A 24,743-nucleotide genomic window follows, 5' to 3' on the forward strand; every position below is an offset into this window, starting at 1 on the left:
TATTGTTGCAGAAGAATGGACGGCCACCTAATAAGTGGAGTGCGTAATGCAGATTCACTTTGAACATTATTGCCCTAACAACAACAGTAGAGAAGTGAGAGGTATCCTACTCTCATACCAATAACACATATAAAGGCCACCCAAGCAGGTGTAGCTGCTGACTCTTAGTACAGTAAAATCAGCCTACTCTGTTAAATTCTATTGAAGTAGAGCGCACCTCCGCATTGCAGTAAGATGGCTCCTGGACTGACATTCATTCCTGGTAACCACTCACGCAGTTGACTTTATGACATACCATAAAATGGAGGGAGGAAATTTAAAGAAAAAAAAGAGGGAGATCACAAGCCAACTTGAAGACACACCAAAACCCCACCGCCACACAGCTATAGGCTGATCAATCTCTCATCACAACACAGTAACAAAATGGAAACCTCAATTAAATGTAGTTTTGGTCTTCACACTTACTTTAGCATTCTTTTATATGGAGCACCTGGACTTCACCATACTGCTGCACGTACTGTAAGTCTTGATTCGGTTTAACTATGCAGAGGCAATCACCGTTATTATAATCTTTATGTACTTTTGTACTATTTTGGAATTGCTGTAGATTATATTGAGTTCTTAAAAAATGGCTAATGGTATAGCAAGTTAATGAGGGCTATGGAATGTCATGAAGGGGTTTATGCATCAATGCTTGAAGAGTTATAAAGTAGAGAGCTATAAACTACCAACCAATCAACTCCTGTCATTTTTCAAACACAGCCTGTAACATGGACGTTAGGAGCTGATTGTTTTGTACTTAGCTCTCTCTACTTTATCTCTCTCCAAGTGTTGAGGCATATGCCCCAAAGTGAGGGTCTTGTGTTAGATATCATTATTAAATTCATAAGCAGCATTTGCTATGGGTGTTTTATGTTTTTACCTTTTCCAGCATACATAATGGCCCTCATTCCGAGTTGTTCGCTCGCTAGCTGCTTTTAGCAGCATTGTACACGCTAGGCCGCCGCCCTCTGGGAGTGTGTCTTAGCATAGCAGAATTGCGAACGAAAGATTAACAGAATTGCGAATAGAAATTTCTTAGCAGTTTCTGAGTAGCTCCAGACTTACTCAGCCATTGCGACCAGCTCAGTCCTTTTCGTTCCTGGTTTGACGTCACAAACACACCCAGCGTTTGCCCAACCACTCCCCCGTTTCTCCAGCCACTCCTGCGTTTTACAACTCGAACGCCTGCGTTTTTCCGCACACTCCCATAAAACGGCAAGTTTCCGCCCAGAAACACCCACTTCCTGTCAATCACACTCCGATCACCACAGCGATGAAAAAGCTTTGGTATGCCGAGAGTAAAATACCTAACTTTTGTGTAAAATAACTAAGCGCATGCGCTCTGCGAACCTTGCGCATGCGCAGTAAGCGACTAATCGCAGTATAGCGAAAATCGACAACTAGCGAACAACTCGGAATGACCCCCATTGCCTGCCGTCCTGCAATTTATTGCACAGTCACTTACCGATTTGGACATTGGCCCTCATTCCGAGTTGTTCGCTCGCTAGCAGATTTTAGCAGCAATGCACACGCTAGGCCGCCGCCCTCCGGGATTGTATCTTAGCATAGCAGAATTGCGAACGAAAGATTAGCAGAATTGCGAATAGAAAATTCTTAGCAGTTTCAGAGTAGCTCGAGACTTACTCCTACACTGTGATCAGCTCAGCCCATTTCGTTCCTGGTTTGACGTCACAAACGCCCTGCGTTCGGCCAGCCACTCCCCCGTTTCTCCAGACACTCCTGCGTTTTATCCTGGCACGCCTGCGTTTTTCCGCACACTCCCAGAAAACGGTCAGTTTCCGCCCAGAAAAACCCACTTCCTGTCAATCACACTCCGATCACTTCAACAATGAAAATTCTTAGTTCGGACGTGAGTAACTCTACTAAGTTTTGTGCTAAAATACTTAGCGCATGCGCACTGCGTACCATGCGCATGCGCATTTCTCTAACGTCCTAAGTGGATGCTGGGGACTCCGTAAGGACCATGGGGAATAGCGGCTCCGCAGGAGACTGGGCACAAAAGTAAAGCTTTAGAACTACCTGGTGTGCACTGGCTCCTCCCCCCATGACCCTCCTCCAAGCCTCAGTTAGATTTTTGTGCCCGAACGAGAAGGGTGCACACTAGGTGGCTCTCCTGAGCTGCTTAGTGAAAAGTTTAGTTTTAGGTTTTTTATTTTCAGTGAGACCTGCTGGCAACAGGCTCACTGCATCGAGGGACTAAGGGGAGAAGAAGCGAACTCACCTGCGTGCAGAGTGGATTGGGCTTCTTAGGCTACTGGACATTAGCTCCAGAGGGACGATCACAGGCCCAGCCATGGATGGGTCCCAGAGCCGCGCCGCCGGCCCCCTTACAGAGCCAGAAGACAGAAGAGGTCCGGAAAATCGGCGGCAGAAGACGTCCTGTCTTCAACAAGGTAGCGCACAGCACTGCAGCTGTGCGCCATTGCTCTCAGCACACTTCACACTCCGGTCACTGAGGGTGCAGGGCGCTGGGGGGGGGCGCCCTGAGACGCAATAAAAACACCTTGGATGGCAAAAAATGCATCACATATAGCTCCTGGGCTATATGGATGAATTTAACCCCTGCCAGAATACATAGAAAAACGGGAGATAAGGCCGCCGATAAGGGGGCGGAGCCTATCTCCTCAGCACACTGGCGCCATTTTCCCTCACAGCTCCGTTGGAGGGAAGCTCCCTGGCTCTCCCCTGCAGTCATTACACTACAGAAAGGGTTAAAAAAGAGAGGGGGGGCACTAATTACGCGCAGTATTAAAGATACAGCAGCTATAAGGGGAAAAACACTTATATAAGGTTATCCCTGTATATATATAGCGCTCTGGTGTGTGCTGGCAAACTCTCCCTCTGTCTCCCCAAAGGGCTAGTGGGGTCCTGTCCTCTATCAGAGCATTCCCTGTGTGTGTGCTGTATGTCGGTACGTTTGTGTCGACATGTATGAGGAGAAAAATGATGTGGAGACGGAGCAGATTGCCTGTAATAGTGATGTCACCCCCTAGGGGGTCGACACCTGAGTGGATGAACTGTTGGAAGGAATTACGTAACAGTGTCAGCTCTGTATAAAAGACAGTGGTTGACATGAGACAGCCGGCTACTCAGCTTGTGCCTGTCCAGACGTCTCATAGGCCGTCAGGGGCTCTAAAGCGCCCGTTACCTCTGATGGCAGATATAGACGCCGACACGGATACTGACTCCAGTGTCGACGGTGAAGAGACAAATGTGACTTCCAGTAGGGCCACACGTTACATGATTGAGGCAATGAAAAATGTTTTACACATTTCTGATAATACGAGTACCACCAAAAAGGGGTATTATGTTCGGTGAGGAAAAACTACCTGTAGTTTTCCTGAATCTGAGAAATTAAATGAGGTGTGTGATGATGCGTGGTTTTCCCCCGATAACAACTGATAATTTCAAAAATGTTATTGGCATTATATCCTTTCCCGCCAGAGGTTAGGGTGCGTTGGGAAACACCCCCTAGGGTGGATAAAGCGCTCACACGCTTGTAAGAACAAGGGCTCTACCCTCTCCTGAGATGGCCGCCCTTAAGGATCCTGCTGGGAGGGCATCCTAAAAGGTATTTACACACATACTGGTGTTATACTGCGACCAGCAATCGCCTCAGCCTGGATGTGCAGTGCTGGGTTGGCGTGGTCGGATTCCCTGACTGAAAATATTGATACCCTAGATAGGGACAGTATATTATTGCTTATAGAGCATTTAAAAGATGCATTTCTATATATGCGTGATGCACAGCGGAATATTTGCCGACTGGCATCAAGTCTAAGTGCGTTGTCCATTTCTACCAGTAGAGGGTTATGGACACGACAGTGGTCAGGTGATGCGGATTCCAAACGGCATTTGGAAGTATTGCCTTATTAAGAAGAGGAGTTATTTGGGGTCGGTCTTTCAGACCTGGTGGCCACGGCAACAGCTGGGAAATCCACATTTGTACCCCAGGTCGCCTCTCAACATGAGAAGACGCCGTATTATCAGGCGCAGTCTTTTCGTGGGCAAGCGGACAAAAGGTTCCTCATTTCTGCCCCGTGACAGAGGGAGAGGAAAAAGGCTGCAGAAATCAGCCAGTTCCCAGGAACAGAAACCCTCTCCCGCCTCTGCCAAGCCCTCAGTATGACGCTGGGGCTTTACAAGCAGAATCAGGCACGGTGGGGGCCCGTCTCAATGAATTTCAGCGCGCAGTGGGCTCACTCGCAAGTAGACCCCTGGATCCTTCAGGTGATATCTCAGGGGTACAAATTGGAATTCGAGACGTCTCCCCCTCGCCGTTTCCTAAAGTCGGCTTACCGATGTCTCCTTCTGACAGGGAGACAGTTTTGGAAGCCATTCACAAGCTGTATTCCCAGCAGGTGATAATCAAGGTACCCCTCCTGCAACAGGGAACGGGGTATTATTCCACACTGTTGTGGTACCGAAGCCGGACGGCTCGGTGAGACCGATTCTAAATCTAAAATCTTTGAACACTTACATACAGAGGTTCAAATTCAAGATTGAGTCACTCAGAGCAGTGATTGCGAACCTGGAAGAAGGGGACTACATGATGTCTCGGGACATCAAGGATGCTTACCTTCATGTCCCAATTTACCCTTCTCACCAAGGGTACCTCAGGTTTATGGTACAGAACTGTCACTATCAGTTTCAGACGCTGCCGTATGGATGGTCCACGGCACCCCGGGTCTTTACCAAGGTAATGGCCGAAATGATGATACTCCTTCGAAGGAAGGGAATTTTAGTTATCCCTTACTTGGACGATTCCCTGATAAGGGTAAGATCCAGGGAACAGTTGGAGGTCGGTGTAGCACTATCTCAGGTAGTGTTGCGGCAGCACGATTGGATTCTCAATATTCCAAAATCGCAGCTGATTCCGACGACTCGTCTTCTGTTCTTAGGGATGATCCTGGACACAGTTCAGAAAAAGGTGTTTCTCCCGGAGGAGAAAGTCAGGGAGTTATCCGAGCTAGTCGGGAACCTCCTATAACCGAGCCAAGTCTCAGTACATCAATGAGATGGTTCTGGGAAAAATGGTGGCTTCCTATGAAGCAATCCCATGCGGCAGATTCCACGCAAGAACTTTCCAGTGGGACCTGCTGGACAAATGGTCTGGGTCGCATCTTCAGATGCATCAGCGGATAACCCTGTCACCAAGCACAAGGGTGTCTCTCCTGTGGTGGTTGCAGAGTGCTCATCTTCTAGAGGGCCGCACATTCAGGACTGGGTCCTGGTGACCACGGATGCCAGCCTGCGAGGCTGGGGAGCAGTCACATAGGGAAGGAATTTCCAGAGCTTATGGTCAAGCCTGGAGACATCACTTCACATAAATATCCGGAAGCTAAGGGCCATTTTCAATGCTCTAAGCTCAGCAAGACCTCTGTTTCAAGGTCACCCGGAGTTGATCCATTCGGACAACATCACGGCAGTCACCCACGTAAACAGACAGGGTGACACAAGAAGCAGAAGGGCAATGGCAGAAGCTGCAAGGATTCTTCGCTGGGCGGAAAATCATGTGATAGCACTGTCAGCAGTATTCATTCCGGGAGTGGACAACTGGGAAGCAGACTTCCTCAGCAGACACGACCTCCACCCGGGAGAGTGGGGACTTCACCCAGAAGTCTTCCACATGTTTATAAAACTCGACAAGTATTGCGCCAGGTCAAGGGACCCTAAGGCAATAGCTGTAGACGCTCTGGTAACACAGTGGGTGTACCAGTCAGTGTATGTGTTCCCTCCTCTGCCTCTCCTAACCAAGGTACTGAGAATTATAAGATGGAGAGGAGTAAGCACTATATTCGTGGCTCCGGATTGGCCAAGAAGGACTTGGTAACCGGAACTTCAAGAGATGCTCACGGAGGATCCGTGGCCTCTACCTCTAAGAAGGGACCTGCTCCAGCAAGGACCCTGTCTGTTCCAAGACTTACCGCGGCTGCGTTTAACGGCAGGGCGGTTGAACGCCGGATCCTGAAGGAAAAAGGCATTCCGGATGAAGTCATCCCTATCCTGATCAAAGCCAGGAAAGATATAACCGCAAAACATTATCACCGCATTTGGCGAAAATATGTTGCGTGGTGCGAGGCCAGTAAGGCCCCGACGGAGGAATTTTCAACTAGGTCGATTCCTACATTTCCTGCAAACAGGAGTGTCTATGGGCCTGAAATGGGGGTCCATTAAGGTTCAAATTTCGGCCCTGTCAATTTTCTTCCAAAAAGAACTAGCTTCAGTCCCTGAAGTTCAGACGTTTGTGAAAGGGGTACTGTATATACAGCCTCCTTTTGTGCCTCCAGTGGCACCTTGGGATCTAAATGTAGTTTTTGGGTTCCAAAAGTCACATTGGTTTGAACCACTTAAATATGTGGAGTTAAAATATCTCACATGGAAAGTGGTCATGCTGTTGGCCCTGGCCTGGGCCAGGTGCGTGTCAGAATTGGCGGCTTTATCCTGTAAAAGCCCTCATCTGATTTTCCATTCGGACAGGGCGGAATTGAGGACTTGTCCTCAGTTTCTCCCTAAGGTGGTTTTCAGCGTTTCACCTGAATCAACCTATTGTGGTGCCTGCGGCTACTAGGGACTTGGAGGACTCCAAGTTGCTAGACGTTGTCAGAGCCCTGGAAATATAGGTTTCCAGGACGGCTGGAGTCAGAAAATCTGACTCGTTGTTTATTCTGTATGCACCCAACAAGCTGCGTGCTCCTGCTTCTAAGCAGACTATTGCTCGTTGGATTTGTAGTACAATTCAGCTTGCACATTCTGTGACAGGCCTGCCACAGCCAAAATCTGTAAAAGCCCATTCCACAAGGAAGGTGGGCTCATCTTGGGCGGCTGCCCGAGGGGTCTCGGCTTTACAACTTTGCCGAGCAGCTACTTGGTCAGGAGCAAATACGTTTGTAAAATTCTACAAATTTGATACCCTGGCTGAGGAGGACCTGGAGTTCTCTCATTTGGTGCTGCAGAGTCATCCGCACTCTCCCGCCCGTTTGGGAGCTTTGGTATAATCCCCATGGTCCTTACGGAGTCCCCAGCATCCACTTAGGACGTTAGAGAAAATAAGAATTTACTTACCGATAATTCTATTTCTCGTAGTCCGTAGTGGATGCTGGGCGCCCATCCCAAGTGCGGATTATCTGCAATACTGGTACATAGTTATTGTTACCAAAAAATCGGGTTATTGCTGTAGTGAGCCATCTTTTCTAGAGGCTCCTCTGTTATCATGCTGTTAACTGGGTTTAGATCACAAGTTATATGGTGTGATTGGTGTGGCTGGTATGAGTCTTACCCGGGATTCAAAATCCTTCCTTATTGTGTACGCTCGTCCGGGCACAGTATCCTAACTGAGGCTTGGAGGAGGGTCATGGGGGGAGGAGCCAGTGCACACCAGGTAGTTCTAAAGCTTTACTTTTGTGCCCAGTCTCCTGCGGAGCCGCTATTCCCCATGGTCCTTACGGAGTCCCCAGCATCCACTACGGACTACGAGAAATAGAATTATCGGTAAGTAAATTCTTATTTTTTGCCTTAATCGCTCCGTTGCGAAAATCGGCAACGAGCGAACAACTCGGAATGACCCCCATTAACAGAAACACTACAGGCCGGCAGCTTTACAGCTGGAAAAGAAAAAGACTTTGAAATAGTAGAGGTGTCGGTAACAATCAGAACGACAATAATAAGAATTTACTCACCGGTAATTCTATTTCTCATAGTCCGTAGTGGATGCTGGGGACTCCGTAAGGACCATGGGGATTAGCGGCTCCGCAGGAGACTGGGCACAACTATAAAGAAAGCTTTTAGACTACTGGTGTGCACTGGCTCCTCCCACTAAGACCCTCCTCCAGACCTCAGTTAGGATACTGTGCCCGGAAGAGCTGACACAATTAGGAAGGATTTTGAATCCCGGGTAAGACTCATACCAGCCACACCAATCACACCGTATAACTCGTGATACAATACCCAGTTAACAGCATGATAACAACTGAGCCTCTCAACAGATAGCTCAACAATAACCCTTTAGTTAAGCAATAACTATATACAAGTATTGCAGACAATCCGCACTTGGGATGGGCGCCCAGCATCCACTACGGACTATGAGAAATAGAATTACCGGTGAGTAAATTCTTATGTTCTCTAACGTCCTAAGTGGATGCTGGGGACTCCGTAAGGACCATGGGGATTATACCAAAGCTCCCAAACGGGCGGGAGAGTGCGGATGACTCTGCAGCACCGAATGAGAGAACTCAAGGTCCTCCTCAGCCAGGGTATCAAATTTGTAGAATTTAGCAAACGTGTTTGCCCCTGACCAAGTAGCAGCTCGGCAAAGTTGAAGAGCCGAGACCCCTCGGGCAGCCGCCCAAGAAGAGCCCACTTTCCTCGTGGAATGGGCTTTTACTGATTTAGGATGCGGCAGTCCAGCCGCAGAATGTGCAAGCTGAATCGTACTACAGATCCAGCGAGCAATAGTCTGCTTAGAAGCAGGTGCACCCAACTTGTTGGGCGCATACAGGATAAAAAGCGAGTCAGTCTTCCTGACTCCAGCTGTCCTGGAAACATAAATTTTTAGGGCCCTGACTACATCCAACAACTTGGAAGCCTCCAAGTCATTCGTAGCCGCAGGCACCACGATAGGTTGGTTCAGATGAAAAGCTGATACCACTTTGGGGAGAAACTGGGGACGAGTCCTCAATTCTGCCCTATCCATATGGAAAATCAGATAAGGGCTTTTACATGACAAAGCCGCCAATTCTGAAACACGCCTGGCCGAAGCCAAGGCCAACAACATGACCACTTTCCACATGAGATATTTTAAATCCACGGTTTTCAGTGGCTCAAACCAATGTGACTTTTAGAAATCCAACACCACGTTGAGATCCCAAGGTGCCACTGGAGGCACAAAAGGGGGCTGAATATGCAGCACTCCCTTAACAAAAGTCTGAACTTCAGGTAGTGAAGCCAATTCTCTCTGGAAGAAAATCGATAGAGCCGAAATCTGGACCTTAATGGAACCCAATTTAAGGCCCATAGTCACCCCTGACTGTAGGAAGTGCAGGAACCGGCCCAGCTGAAATTCTTCCGTTGGGGCCTTCCTGGCCTCACACCACGCAACATATTTTCGCCATATGCGGTGATAATGGTTCGCGGTTACTTCTTTCATAGCTTTTATCAGCGTAGGAATGACTTCCTCCGGAATGCCCTTTTCCTTCAGGATCCGGTGTTCAACCGCCATGCCGTCAAACGCAGCCGCGGTAAGTCTTGGAACAGACAGGGCCCCTGCTGCAGCAGGTCCTGTCTGAGCGGTAGAGGCCATGGGTCCTCTGACATCATTTCTTGAAGTTCCGGATACCACGCTCTTCTTGGCCAATCCGGAACAATGAGTATAGTTCTTACTCCTCTTCTCCTTATTATCCTCAGTACCTTTGGTATGAGAGGAAGAGGAGGGAACACATAAACCGATCGGTACACCCACGGTGTTACCAGAGCGTCCACAGCTATCGCCTGCGGGTCTCTTGACCTGGCGCAATATTTTTCTAGCTTTTTGTTTAGGCGGGACGCCATCATGTCCACCTGTGGTTTTTCCCACTGGTTTACAATCATTTGAAAGACTTCTGGATGAAGTCCCCACTCTCCCGGGTGGAGGTCGTGCCTGCTGAGGAAGTCTGCTTCCCAGTTGTCCACTCCCGGAATGAACACTGCTGACAGTGCTAACACGTGATTTTCCGCCCATCGGAGAATCCTTGTGGCTTCTGCCATCGCCGTCCTGCTTCTCGTGCCGCCCTGTCGATTTACATGGGCGACTGCCGTGATGTTGTCTGACTGGATCAGTACCGGCTGGTTTTGAAGCAGGGGTTTTGCCTGACTTAGGGCATTGTAAATGGCCCTTAGTTCCAGAATATTTATGTGCAGGGAAGTCTCCTGACTTGACCATAGTCCTTGGAAGTTTCTTCCCTGTGTGACTGCTCCCCAGCCTCGAAGGCTGGCATCCGTGGTCACCAGGACCCAGTCCTGTATGCCGAATCTGCGGCCCTCTTGAAGATGAGCACTCTGCAGCCACCACAGCAGAGACACCCTTGTCCTTGGAGACAGGGTTATCAGACGATGCATCTGAAGATGCGATCCGGACCACTTGTCCAACAGGTCCCACTGAAAGGTTCTTGCATGAAACCTGCCGAATGGAATCGCTTCGTAGGAAGCTACCATTTTTCCCAGGATCCGCGTGCAGTGATGCACCGACACCTGTTTTGGTTTTAGGAGGCCTCTGACTAGAGATGACAGCTCCTTGGCCTTCTCCTCTGGGAGAAACACTTTTCTCTGTTCTGTGTCCAGAACCATCCCTAGGAATAGCAGGCGTGTCGTAGGGACCAGCTGTGACTTTGGAATGTTTAGAATCCAGCCGTGCTGTTGTAGCACTTCCCGAGATAGTGCTACCCCTACCAACAACTGCTCTCTGGACCTCGCCTTTATCAGGAGATCGTCCAAGTACGGGATAATTAAAACTCCCTTCCTTCGAAGGAGTATCATCATTTCCGCCATTACCTTGGTAAAGACCCTCGGAGCCGTGGAGAGACCGAACGGCAACGTCTGGAATTGGTAATGACAATCTTGTTCCACAAACCTGAGGTACTCCTGGTGAGGATGGTAAATGGGGACATGTAGGTAAGCATCCTTGATGTCCAGCGATACCATGTAATCTCCCTCGTCCAGGCTTGCAATAACCGCCCTGAGCGATTCCATCTTGAACTTGAATTTTTTGATATATGTGTTCAAGGATTTCAAATTTAAAATGTGTCTCACCGAACCGTCCGGTTTCGGTACCACAAACATTGTGGAATAGTAACCCCTTCCTTGTTGAAGTAGGGGCACCTTTACTATCACTTGTTGTGAATACAGCTTTTGAATTGCCTGTAACACTGCCTCCCTGCCTGAGGGAGTGGTTGGCAAGGCAGATTTGAGGAAACGGCGGGGGGGAGACGTCTCGAATTTCAGTTTGTACCCCTGAGATACTATTTGAAGGATCCAGGGATCCACCCGTGAGCGAGCCCACTGATTGCTGAAATGCTTGACACGGGCCCCCACCGTACCTGGCTCTGCCTGTGGAGCCCCAGCGTCATGCTGTGGACTTAGAGGAAGCGGGGGAGGACTTTTGCTCCTGGGAACTGGCTGTATGATGCAGCTTTTTCCCTCTACCTCTGCCTCTGGGCAGAAAGGACGCGCCTTTAACCCGCTTGCCCCTATTGGGCCGAAAGGACTGTACCTGATAATACGGTGCTTTCTTTGGTTGTGAGGGAACATGGGGCAAAAATGTAGACTTCCCAGCTGTTGCTGTGGAAACGAGGTCCGAGAGACCATCCCCGAACAATTCCTCACCCTTATAAGGCAGAACTTCCATGTGTCGTTTGGAATCTGCATCACCTGTCCACTGCCGAGTCCATAACCCTCTCCTGGCAGAAATGGACATTGCACTAATTTTGGATGCCAGCCGGCAAATATCCCTCTGTGCATCCCTCATGTATAAAAGTGCGTCTTTTATATGCTCTACGTTCAGCAAAATAGTGTCCCTGTCTAGGGTATCTATATTTTCTGACAGGGAATCTGACCACGCAGCAGCAGCGCTGCACATCCAGGCTGAAGCTATAGCCGGTCTCAGTATCACACCTGTGTGTGTATATATAGATTTCAGGATAGCCTCCTGCTTTCTATCAGCAGATTCCTTCAGGGCGGCCGTATCCGGAGACGGTAGTGCCACCTTCTTTGACAAGCGTGTGAGCGCTTTATCTACCCTAGGGGGTGTTTCCCAGCGTGACCTATCCTCTGGCGGGAAAGGGTACGCCATTAGTAACCTCTTAGAAATTACCATCTTTTTATCAGGGGAAGCCCACGCTTCTTCACACACTTCATTTAACTCTTCAGATGGAGGAAAAGCTACTGGTAGTTTTTTCTCTCCAAACATTATACCCTTTTTTGTGGTACCGGGGGTAACATCAGAAATGTGCAACACATTTTTTCATTGCCTCAATCATGTAACGTGTGGCCCTACTGGAAGTTACATTAGTCTCTTCGTCGTCGACACTGGAGTCAGTATCCGTGTCGACATCTGTGTCAACCATCTGAGGTAGCGGGCGTTTTAGAGCCCCTGATGGTTTTTGAGACGCCTGGGCAGGCACAGGCTGAGAAGCCGGCTGTCCCACATTAGGTATGTCGTCAAACCTTTTATGTAAGGAGTCAACACTATCACGTAATTCCTTCCACAGCACCATCCACTCAGGTGTCGACCCCGCAGGGGGTGACATCACATTTATCGGCATCTGCTCCGCCTCCACATAAGCCTCCTCATCAAACATGTCGACACAGCCGTACCGACACACCGCAAACACACAGGGAATGCTCTGACAGAGGACAGGACCCCACAAAGCCCTTTGGGGAGACAGAGAGAGAGTATGCCAGCACACACCAGAGCGCTATATAACACTGGGATCCCACTATCAATGAGTGTTTTCCCTATAGCTGCTTTTTTATATATATTACATATATATATATCTATACTGCGCCTAAATTTAGTGCCCCCCCTCTCTTTTTTACCCTTCTGTAGTATTCTCAGACTGCAGGGGAGAGCCAGGGAGCTTCCTTCCAGCGGAACTGTGAGGGAAAAATGGCGCCAGTGTGCTGAGGGAGAAGCCCCGCCCCCTTTTCAGCGGACTTTCTCCCGCTTTTTCTGTGATACTGGCAGGGGTAATTTTACATCTATATAGCCTCTGGGACTATATATGATGTATATTTTGCCAGCCAAGGTGTTATTTATTGCCCTCAGGGCGCCCCCCCCCCAGCGCCCTGCACCCATCAGTGACCGAAGTATGAGGTGTACATGAGGAGCAATGGCGCACAGCTGCAGTGCTGTGCGCTACCTTGGTGAAGACTGAAGTCTTCTGCCGCCGATTTTCCGGACCTTCTTCGTGCTTCTGGCTCTGTAAGGGGAACGGCGGCGCGGCTCCGGGAACGAACACCAAGGTCGGGTCCTGCGGTCGATCCCTCTGGAGCTAATGGTGTCCAGTAGCCTAAGAAGCCCAAACTACCACCTGTTAGGTAGGTTCGCTTCTTCTCCCCTTAGTCCCTCGCTGCAGTGAGTCTGTTGCCAGCAGATCTCACTGAAAATAAAAAACCTAAATATACTTTCTTTCTAGGTGCTCAGGAGAGCCCCTAGTGTGCATCCAGCTCGGCCGGGCACAAGAATCTAACTGAGGTCTGGAGGAGGGTCATAGTGGGAGGAGCCAGTGCACACCAGTAGTCTAAAAGCTTTCTTTATAGTTGTGCCCAGTCTCCTGCGGAGCCGCTAATCCCCATGGTCCTTACGGAGTCCCCAGCATCCACTTAGGACGTTAGAAAAAGGTTGGTTGATGTGAAACGCAGACACCACCTTTGGAAGAAATTGCTGACGAGTTCTGAGTTCAGCTCTGTCTTCATGAAAAATTAAATAGGGACTCTTGTGAGACAATGCCCCCAGCTCCGACACACGTCTTGCTGAAGCCAAGGCCAACAGTGTGACGGTCTTCTATGTAAGATATTTTACGTCTACCTCCTGTAACGGATCAAACCAGTCCGATTGGAGCAACTGCAACACCAAATTGAGATCCCAAGGTGCCGTGGGAGGCACAAAGGGAGGTTGGATGTGCAAAACATATTTCAAGAACGTCTGAACCTCAGGGAGAGAAGCCAATTGTTTCGGAAAGAAAATGGACAAGGCTGAAATCTGGACTTTTATGGAGCCCAGATGTAGGCCCACGTCCACACCTGACTGCAGAAAAAGCAGGAAACGTCTCAGATAAAATTCCACCGCAGAATATTTTCTGCTCTCACACCAAGAGACGTATTTATTCCAAATATGGTGGTAATGTTTAGCCGTTACCCTTTTTCTGGCTTGGATCATAGTCGAGATGACCTTATCAGGGATCCCTCTCCGGGTTAGAATCAGCCGTTCAACGTCCATGCCATTAAAAGTAGCCATGGTAAGTGTTGAGAGACGAATGGGCCCTGTTGCAGTAGATCCTCGCGAAGAGGTAGAGGCCACGGATCTTCAAGGGGCATATCTAAAAGGTCCGAATTTGAGGCTCAACTTCCATGCCGTCAAACATAGCCATGGTAAGTCTTGAAAGACGAACGGACCCTGTTGTAGGAGATCCTCTCGAAGAGGTAGAGGCCACGGATCCTCCAGGAGCATGTCCAGTAGATCCGCATACCAAGCCCTTCTTGGCCAGTCCGGCGTAATGAGAATTGCTTGACCCTTTTCCCATTTTATTCTTTTGAGAATCTTTGGGATCAGAGGAAGTGGAGGAAACATGTACACCATCTGATAGACCCATGGAGTCAACAGAGCGTCTACCGCCATAGCCTGTTGGTCTCTCGACCTGGAACAATACCGCTTGAGCTTCTTGTTGAGACGAGAGGCCATCATGTCGATTTGTGGATATCCCCACAGACGAGTCAAGCACATGAACACCTCCGGGTGAAGGCCCCACTCCCCCGGGTGCAGGTCATGTCTGCTGAGGAAGTCTGCTTTATAGCTGTCTATTGCCGGAATGAAGACCGTTGACAATGCCACATCGTGTTTTTCTGCCCAGAGAAGAATTGTTGACACCTCTGACATTGCTGCTCTTTTCGTTCCGCCCTGTCGGTTTATGTACGTTACCGCCGTCATATTGTCCGACTGGACCTGAATGGTCTGATCTCGAAGAAGATATGAGGTCTGCAGAAGGGCATTGTATATGGCCCTGAGTTCCAGAATGTTGATTGGAAGGACGACTTCCTGACTTGACCATCTTCCCTGAAACTGCACCCCCTGAGTGACTGCTCCGCAACCTCTCAGGCTTGCGTCTGTGATTAGCAGAATCCAATTCTGAATCCCGAACCATCGACCCTCGATTAGGTGAGAAGTCTGGAGCCACCATAGAAGAGAAATCCTGGCCTTTGGCGACAGACGGATCCTCTGGTGCATTGAAAATGCGATCCGGACCATTTGTCCAACAGATCGAGCTGGAAGGGTCTTGTATGAAACCTTCCTACTGAAGCGCCTCGTAAGAGGCTACCATTTTCCCCAGAAGGCAAATGCATAGATGCACCGATATCCGGGTTGGCTTTAGGACAACCCGAACCATCGACTGGATTACCAATGCCTTTTCCAATGGAAGGAACACCTTCTGCGACTCTGAGTCCAGTATCATTCCCAGGAATGGAAGCCTCCGTGTTGGCTCTAGGTGACATTTCAGAAGGTTCAGAATCTACCCGTGATCCCGGAGTAGTCTGGTTGAGAGGGCAATGCTGTCCAACAACCTCTCCCTGGACGGCACCTTTATCAGAAGATCGTCCAGGTACGGAATTATGTTTACTCCCTGTTTGCGGAGGAGAAACATCATCTCTGCCATCACCTTGGTGAACACCCTCGGTGCCGTGGAGAGACCAAATGGCAGGGCCTGGAACTGGTAGTGACAGTCCTGCAGTGCAAACCGTAGATAAGCCTGATAAGGCGGCCAGATCGGAATGTGAAGGTACACATCCTTGATATACAGAGACACTAGGAATTCCCCTTCTTCTAGACCTGAGATCACCGCTCTCAGAGACTCCATCTTGAATATGAACACTCGTAGGTACGGGTTCAACGACTTGAGGTTCAAAATTGGTCTTACCGAACCATCTGGTTTCGGTACTACAAACAAGTTGGAATAATACTCCTTGTTTTGCAGATGAGGTGGAACTGGAACAATGACCTGAGTCTGCACCAGTTTCTGAATGGCGTCTTGTAAAGTTATACATGCCTCCTGTGAAACTTGTAAGCCTGATTTGAAGAATGGGTGAGATGGGAGCTCCAGGAACTCCAGTCTGTATCCCTGGGCAATAGGAGTTATGACCCAGGGATCCTGGCACAGATGTGACTGAAGAATTTTAGCCAGGCTCCCACCCGCCAGTCTTCCAGGCATAGCGGTCCACCGTCATGCTGAAGGCCTTGAGGAAGCAGAGCTTGAACTCGCCAGTTGCTGGTTTTCATAGTTTACCTCTTGCGCCTCTGGTGGCTGTAGAAGAACCCAGGGACGTGCAGTCAGGGGAGGCAGTGCCTCCCCTGTCATTAATGATTAAGTTAATACAAAGAAGATGCATATGACACATATTCTGTGTCATATGTATCTTCTTAATATTATTCTTTACATTGCTCCCCTCTGTATGTGTTTGGGAGGCACCGATCGTGGTGCCTCCCGTTGTCACTGGGGAAAGTATGGGGAGCGGGGGGCGGGCACGGGCGGGCACGGGCGGGGACTAGCCATGGGCTGTAAAAGCCCATTGAAAATATATGGGAAAGCGGCACCATTAGAGGTGCCGCTTTCCTACAGGGACGTGCTTTCAACCTATGAAAGCACGTCCCTGTCAGTGAGGCCACAGTGATTGGCCAGCGGATCCGTCACTGGATCCGCTGTCAATCACTGTGTCGGCGACGCTGGCGGAGGAGGTGCGGGCGGCTGGATGCGGCGATGGTGCGGGTGGCGGGATGCGGCGGTGGTGCGGGCGGCGGCGGTGCGGGTGGCGGGTTGCGGCGGCGGTGGAAATGTACCTTTATCTGCAGAGTTTGGCAGCGGAGCGGTTCCAGTTTCAAAAATGGCGCCACAGCATAATTTTTTAAATTAAAGATGGCCGCCGCGAGCCAATCACGGCTCGCCGCGTCATCGCCCCGCCCCCTCTGGCTGACTTATATAAGTCAGCGCGAGGCGGAGGAGAGTCAGTCCGACGGCGGAGGAGGAGCAGTGAAGAGCTCCTGAAGAAAGAAGACGCCGGAAGTCCTGGCTGGGCGGCGGCTATGCAAAAGAGCTTAGCAGCCGCCGCCCACCAGGTGAAGACGCTGGAAGCCCTGGGGGGGGGGGGGTGGCGCCCCCCAGGTGAAGACGCCGGAAGCCCTGGGAAGGCGGCGGCCACGCAAAAGAGCTTAAAGGCCGCCGCCCCCAGGTGAAGACCCAGTTTAATAAAGCTTATTTTTGTGTGGTGTTTTTTTTTATATTTTCTTTACAGGTGGACTTAGCTGCCAGTGCCTCCCCAACCAGTGACCTCACCGCACGTCACTGGAAGAACCACTGGTTTTGCCTTGAACTTGGCTGTCCGAAAGGACTGCAAATTGGAAGCTGTGTAGCACTTCGGAAGAAGGATATGTGGACTTACCCGCTGTAGCTTTGGAGATCCATTTATCCAGTTCATCTCTGAATAAGGCCTCTCCTGTAAATGGTAGGCCTTCCATGCCTTTCCTGGAGTCCGCCTCAGCAGTCCACTGGTGTAACCATAAGCCCCTGCGTGCTGACATTGCCATAGCAGTTGTGCGTGCATTATGCAAGCCTATTTCTTTTATGGCTTCCACCATAAAATTCGCAGAGTCCTGTTTATGCTGCAGGAGTAAAGCAATCTCCCCCCTAGATAAGGAATCTAACCCCTCAATTAAGTTACCTGACCATTTAGCAATGGCTTTAGTGATCCACGCACATAATATAGTGGGTCTCTGGGCCACCCCAGCAGCTGTCTTCAAGGATTTGAGTGTGTTCTCAATTCTACGATCAGCCGTGTCTTTTGGGGAGGCTGCACCTGGGACAGGCAATACTGTTTTTCGTGACAGCCTGGATACTGATGCATCCACTATCGGTGGACAGTCCCATTTTTTCCTATCCTCAGGAGGAAAAGGAAAGGATGAGAGTAACCTCTTAGGGATTTGAAATTTCCTATCAGGATTAACCCATGGTTCTTCAAACAGGGTATTTGAGTGGTCATTCCGAGTTGATCGCTCGCTAGCAGTTTTTAGCAGCCGTCCACTGGGAGTGTATTTTAGCTTAGCAGAAGTGCAAACGGTTGTATCGCAGAGCGCCTGCAAACATTTTTTGTGTAGTTTCAGAGTAGCTCAAAACTTACTCAGCGCTTGCAATCACTTCAGACTATTCAGTTCCGGATTTGACGTCACACACCCGCCCCGGGTTTGCCCAGCCACGCCTGCATTTTCCCTGGCATGCCTGCGTTTTTCCGAACACTGCCTGAAAATGGTTAGTTGCCACCCAGAAACGCCCACTTCATGTCAATCACTCTGCGGCAACCAGTGCGACTGAAATGCATCGCTAGACCCTGTGCAAAAATGCATTGTTCGTTGTGCCCGTACGTCACGCGTGCGCATTGCGCCGCATATGCATGCGCAGAACTACCGTTTTTTAGCCTGATCACTGTGCTGAGAACAAATGCAGTTAGAGATCAACTCGGAATGACCACCTTAGTTCCTTTGACACAGGAAAAGTGATTGAGGATTTATTTTTTACATTAAAATAAGATTCCTCACACTCCTCTGTCACCTTATCAGGAATTTGTAGAACATCTGATAGCTTCTATAAGAGCCTCTATTCCCTGTGACAGAGCAGCATCCCCTCCCCCTCTAAGTCCACCTCACCCTCCTCCATGTCTGACCCTTCATCAGCCGAGTCAGACTGCAGGATATGGGCCAGAGTACGTTTTGCGGACAAATGGTAGGGGTCTGAGACGCTAGTTTAGGGATTGAGTCTCTGTTCATAAACTCATCCATAGACTGTCTTAAGTATTGCGTCTCTTTCTCATTGCGGGACAATTTAGTAGAAATATTGGAAATCATTACTTTAATGCACAGGTTCTCAAACTCGGTCCTCAGGACCCAAACAGTGCATGTTTTGCAGGTCTCCTCACAGACTCACAAGTGAAATAATTAGCTCCACCTGTGGACCTTTTAAAATGTGTCAGTGAGTAATTAATACACCTGTGCACTTGCTGGGTTACCTGCAAAACATGCACTGTGTGGGGTCCTGAGGACAGAGTTTGAGAACCACTGCTTTAATGGAATCCAGCCATGCTGGTTCAGCCCCACTAACCTGAGAAGGTGCACAACACTGAGTACACTGTAGTGAGCCCCCTGGGGAAGAGGAACACTCTGCAGTACATGAAACACACTCTTTGCCTGACATATTGTAATGTGACAGCACACACACACAGGAAAAGGTTAAAAACACAATTAACCCAAAAAGAGCCCTTCCAGGGAGAAACAGAGGTATTATGGAGCCAGCAAACAGCGCCCTTATCGCTAATGCCAAGCTTAGCCAGGTTGCAGACTAAGTACCCAAACTGGGGATTTAGTACAAAAATAATCGCTTACCCCCTGCTATAACCCCCTGGTACTGGGGTAATCTGAAGTCACTCCGGAGGAGCTGCGCATCTCTGTCATTCAGCGTCTGTGTCCACTGCAGAGGGGAAATGATGCTGGTGAGCTGCTAGATCCACTCATAGTGATGCTCCGCCCCCTAAATGGCGCGCGGTCTTCCTGCTTTTTTATACTGGCTGAGGTAATTTTGTGCTTAAAATGGAGTCAGCACCGTTTTAAGTCTGTGTTTGCCAGTCTGGGTACTGTGTACAGTGTACGGAGACTCAGTTCGCCCCCTCAGAAGCTGTGCAACTGCGCTGTGTACTGAGTCTGGAGGCGCAGTCCACCCCGGTTAGAAGCTGTGCATCTCCGTACCCTCGTACCCTCAGAAACTAGTGTCCTGTCAGCGGGGAACGGGACCATTAACCTTTCAAGAGGTTGGGCCGCCCCCCCTTAGTCCCACGAAGCAGGCAGGCTGGTGCCAACCAGTCCTGCCTGAAAATAACAAACAGATATAATAAATTCAGAAAACTCTTCAGGAGCTTCCATAAGCGTGACCGGCTCCTCCGGGCACATTTTCTAAACTGGGTCTGGTAGGAGGGGCATAGAGGGAGGAGCCAGCACACACTATCAAATTCTTAAAGTGCCCATGGCTCCTAGTGGACCAGTCTATACCCCGTGGTACTAAATGGACTCCCAGTATCCTCTAGGACAGGCATTCCCAACCACGGTCCTCAAGGCACACCAACAGTGCAGGTTTTAGTGATATCCAGGCTGCAGCACAGATGGTTAAATCAAAATAACTGAGCTACTAATTAAGTCACCTGTGCTGAAGCCTGGATATCACTGAAACCTGCACTGTTAGTGTGCCTTGAGGACCGTGGTTGGGAATGCCTGCTCTAGGACGTAAGAGAAATAGTTTTTTTGGAAAATGGATGAATGTGCTCTTAGGGCAAAAAGGAAACCCAATCACACTGTTTGTGGCGTCATTCTGTCACGTAGGCCCACTCCCACATTAGAGTATGGATAGGATTTCCATTCTGGTTTAATGGTATTTGTTAAATTAAATGTAATATGTTCCTTTCAACCATATTTACTAATTACAACTATATTGAGTGCATGAAAGTGTTTTTTCTCCTATACTTTATTAAATATATTCATATCAAATGTCATACTTGAAATTGTAATTCCACTGAATCAGAAGAAAGCAAATCGTGTTTTCCTACATACTGTAGGTGCCATATATCCTTTTACATAGTTGTGCTGCTTTAGATCAGTGTCAGGCTAACGCACCCTTTAGTGCTGATCAGAGCTGGCCTTAGGCATAGGCAAATTAGGCAAATGCCTAGGGCATCTGGTATGCTTAGGGGCACCAGCAGCTTCTGCTGATTACAATGATATGCGGCATGCCTATATTCTGTGTGTGACTGCGGCTGTATCTGCATACGAAATGCTACATTGCAGTGTATTCCTGGAAATCATTGTAATGTAGCATTTGGTATGCATATACAGCCGCAGTCGTACACAGAATATAGGCATGCTGCATATTATTTTAATCAGCAGAAGCTGCTTGTGCATCCTAGCCACATAGTAATGCAAATATTATGATGCATTTTCATAAACAAAAGGCGCCCGACGTTAGCAGAGCTGCCAGCTGACTCATGCCAGGCAACTCCTGCAGAACTAGCGGCGGTGCTAGGGGGCACCAGCCAAAATCTTGCCTAGGGCATCATATTGGTTAGGGCCGGCTCTGGTGCTGATCTTTCACAAAGACTTCCATGCCCTCTCTGTGCATTGCGCTTTTACCAGTACAGTACACAGATAGGGCATGTTACATTACTGTATCTGATTTGTTTTAAATGGTATTGGTAGGAAAAACACTAATGATGACTGTTATTCTATTTTGTAATGTGCTTTTCACACATGTATTGTGTGAAAAACACATTTTGGGCCTATTTATCAATAATTATTTCAGCAATATACCCTGAAAATACCCACAAATAATACGTTTCTACCGCATTTATGTTTTCGCTCCCAAAAGCAGCCCCCATTGCATGGCCCTTGGTTGGGAACGACATCTGAAGATGGCATTGGACATTGTAGCACACAGTGAGTGTGATCTGTATTATCCCTCCCCAGCACGCTCTACTTGAGCATGCATGGCCCCCAAGGAAGTAGTGACGGGATTGCTAATGCTAATTTATAATGACACTAACTAAACAACATGAGCATCCTATTATGGGGATATGTCATATTTTGCATTCTGTTAAAAAAGAGTCAATGAAAAAAACCATGAATGTATTTATGCTAACCTGATTATTGGACAAACATGCTAACTCCTTGTGATGTTGTTTATTTGCAGATTACATTTGAATCTGAACGTGGGAAGGGAAAAGCTGGAGAGATGGCACTGGACAATGTCTTTCTTGTCTCTGGTCCATGTTCTGAAGATTGAGCCTGAGATAACGTGACTTCATTTAACTGTACTGTATACAACGTTAATTGACATGTGCCTTACTTTTATTACACAAAGGAAAACAGTATTTTTTCTGTTGAATGTGATCTAGTATAAGTTATCCACAATAATGTCATGTTTACAAGCAAGGGATATATGTATGACCATGTGTGGAATATTAGTAATGTTTGTTCTGGAGTTAGAGAGTTATGTTTTATAAAATGCTTTACAATCATATATTATTTGCCAAAATGGTGCTTAGGGTGTGTACACACGGTGAGATCCCTGCTATGTTCGATTTTCACTATGCGATTTCCCTTGAACTCCCCCAGAGACCAGATAGCACAGATTGTACAGATTTTGACTATCTGTGCTTGAGATTTTGTCTATGTACAATTTTGACTAAGTGCCAATTTTGACTATACTTTGTACTAGATTGTACACTAGATAGTCAAGATTGACTTGCCTGCACAGTCTATCTAGCCTTACGATAACGACCCCACGGGAGCGCGCATCGGGATCGAATCTGTATCGCAAGCTGCCTAACACCATGAGATATGCACCTACTTTTCATAAGATTTTGACTATATAGTCAAAATCTCACAGATTTATCTCACCGTGTGTACGCACGTTAAGTGTTCTTATTTTTGTTATGTAAAATTATGTGATATTGTACTTTTCGAATTTCTGACAATTGATTATTCCAGCTGTCACTGAATTATCTGCTGCATCTGTATTTTATAGAATACATTTTTCCTTTCTTACTGAAGAGTATTAGATACAGTGGCATAACTACAGGGAGGCTAGACTGGCAGAAGTCCAGGTGTTCACAAGGTGAAGAGGGCTCACCGACCTCTGGCGGCTGGAGAGTCCAGAAAATGCTGTCGAGATTTCCTTATTCTCAGATCACTGTCTTCCGCGACCATGCCAACACAGTCGCCTACCTGGGGAGGCTCCTCTGTTGCTGGGGTACGCCTATGGAAGTTGGTGTCCCCACGGGTACCTTGTGTGTGTCCCTTGGGAGTGCCTTAAACCAGTATTCTGTACAGCTGCCTCCTCGTCTGCCAGTTGCCTGTTTGGCTCCAGAGTTTGCCAGGGGACTCCAAATCTCTAGTTACGCCACTGATTGGACAGCACCAACATATGCACTGTGAATAACAGCCATACTTGATTTAACTTAGCACATACAGTAGGTATGCTTCTCTTATAATATTACTTTTCTGTCACTATATATACGAAGTACCTGACGTACGAAACGCGTTGGGCGTGGCTAAGTGACGTAGACGCCGTGACGTCATCCTCCGGATTCAGAGCCGGAGATCAGACGAGCTGTGGTTCGGGAGACATACCGGCTAAGTTGCGGTGGAAACACCATGCTGATGAATTTTAACCTTTAATGTATGTAATCAAATGCTACAAAGTAAAAGTTGTTACTTCTTATATAATCAAGAGTGCGCTCTCCATTTTTCGACAGTCTTTACCTTTACTCCAGTGGCTTGGAGGGGATCTGAAGCTGCACTCTTGGTGATGTTATAAACTCTGATTCACAACAGTTCCTGTTGCGCAACACCTGAACACTTTGAAAGATATATATATATATATATATATATATATATATATATATACACAGTGTATATATAGATATGTACAGATACAGGGTGTAGTAGGGTTTGCCGGCGGCCAGCATACCGGTGCCGGAATCCTGACCGCCGGCATACCGACAGCTAGACGAGCGCAAATGAGCCCGTAGCACGCCACGCTATCTATCCTCCCTCCGGGGAGGTCGTGGACCCCCAAATGGGAGAGAAGGTGTGGTATGCCGGCTGTTGGGATTCCGGCGCCAGTGTACTGTGCGCCGGGATCCCGACAGGTGGCAAACTGAAGACCACCCCACATACATACTGTATATATACTTACCACGCACTGTAAGCATGCACACAAAAAGCCACTGTAATGCAAATATACTATATATTTTCCCAATAATGGGCTGATGATATTTTTGGAACATATATATATATATATAGAGAGAACAAGGTGGGTCCGGCACAGCCACTTGTAGAAACTAGTACATCGGGTGCCCTCACAAAAAGGCAGATAGCAGACACAGGGTGGTGCGGCACTCCAATGATTCACAAAGGCAGAGGTATTTGAAATACCTCTGCCTTTGTGAATCATTGGAGTGCCGCACCACCCTGTGTCTGCTATATATATATATATATATATATATATATATATATATACATATAGCAATCCAATTCAGCCGGCACTCACAAATATAGTTTAAATGCCCCGGTGTCCAGTTCAAAGCAATTTTATACTTATCCAAGAAGAACGGCACTCAGAGACTATCATCATAGAAAAGTTGTATTAGGTCGGATCTGACCTAATACAACTTTTCTATGATGATAGTCTGAGTGCCGTTCTTCTTGGATAAGTATATATATATATATATATATATATATGCACTGTGCATGCTCAGAACATGGGTGCAAGCAAGCACAGCAATGCAGAGTCATATGCATATCGGGTGTTGATTCAGAGATGGACACAGCCACATGTCTGTACGCAGCGGCGGCCACAGCCATTTGGTCTGCGCACCGGCCCCCAGCATGTGAGGAGATCTTGCTATGGGAAGCAAGATCTGTGTCCATCTCTGAATGGCCCCCATAGGGCCTGATTCAGTTGTGGTTGGAGTTGTTATCACTGCTGCTTACAGAGAAGCAGCAGGGATAGCACTAATATAGTAATGCAGCTGGTGGTGTCACACCTCCTACCTGCATTAGTGCTCTGAGCTGCATTCTAGTTAGGATTATAATCCGCATTAAGCAGAGAATAACTTTGCTCAGGACCTTGGTATTCTGTGTTTGATCACGGGACCTTTCTGCCATGTAATAACACCTTTTGTTTGTCACAAGATGATATTCTGAACATACCTTAAACTATGATTGCTTTTTAGGAAATTAAAATTTTATCACCAAAAAGTAAGAAGTGCAGAAAACAGCAACAGACTATAACAAACCAAGTACCCTGTTGTATAAATACCACATATTTGTAGACAAATACAGCACATTT

The 24,743-nt window shown here is 48.0% G+C and overlaps 1 protein-coding gene across 3 annotated transcripts in view; it reads left to right on the plus strand.

Moving 5' to 3' along the window:
• EGFL6 (EGF like domain multiple 6) overlaps positions 1-24,743 on the plus strand; it is a 475,748-nt gene that overhangs the window by 351,989 nt on the left and 99,016 nt on the right. The window contains exons 12-13 of one of the 3 annotated variants that reach the window (XM_063953515.1): positions 21,579-21,699; positions 22,912-23,808. In XM_063953515.1, coding sequence (XP_063809585.1) covers positions 21,579-21,671 — 93 coding nt within the window. In that variant the 3' untranslated portion in view covers positions 21,672-21,699; positions 22,912-23,808. Of the gene's footprint in view, positions 1-21,578; positions 23,809-24,743 lie in introns of those variants that run through there. The other 2 variants (XM_063953516.1, XM_063953514.1) reach the window with 2 other exon arrangements.

Source organism: Pseudophryne corroboree, chromosome 2 (genome assembly GCF_028390025.1).
Source record: "Pseudophryne corroboree isolate aPseCor3 chromosome 2, aPseCor3.hap2, whole genome shotgun sequence".
NCBI lineage: Eukaryota > Metazoa > Chordata > Amphibia > Anura > Myobatrachidae > Pseudophryne > Pseudophryne corroboree.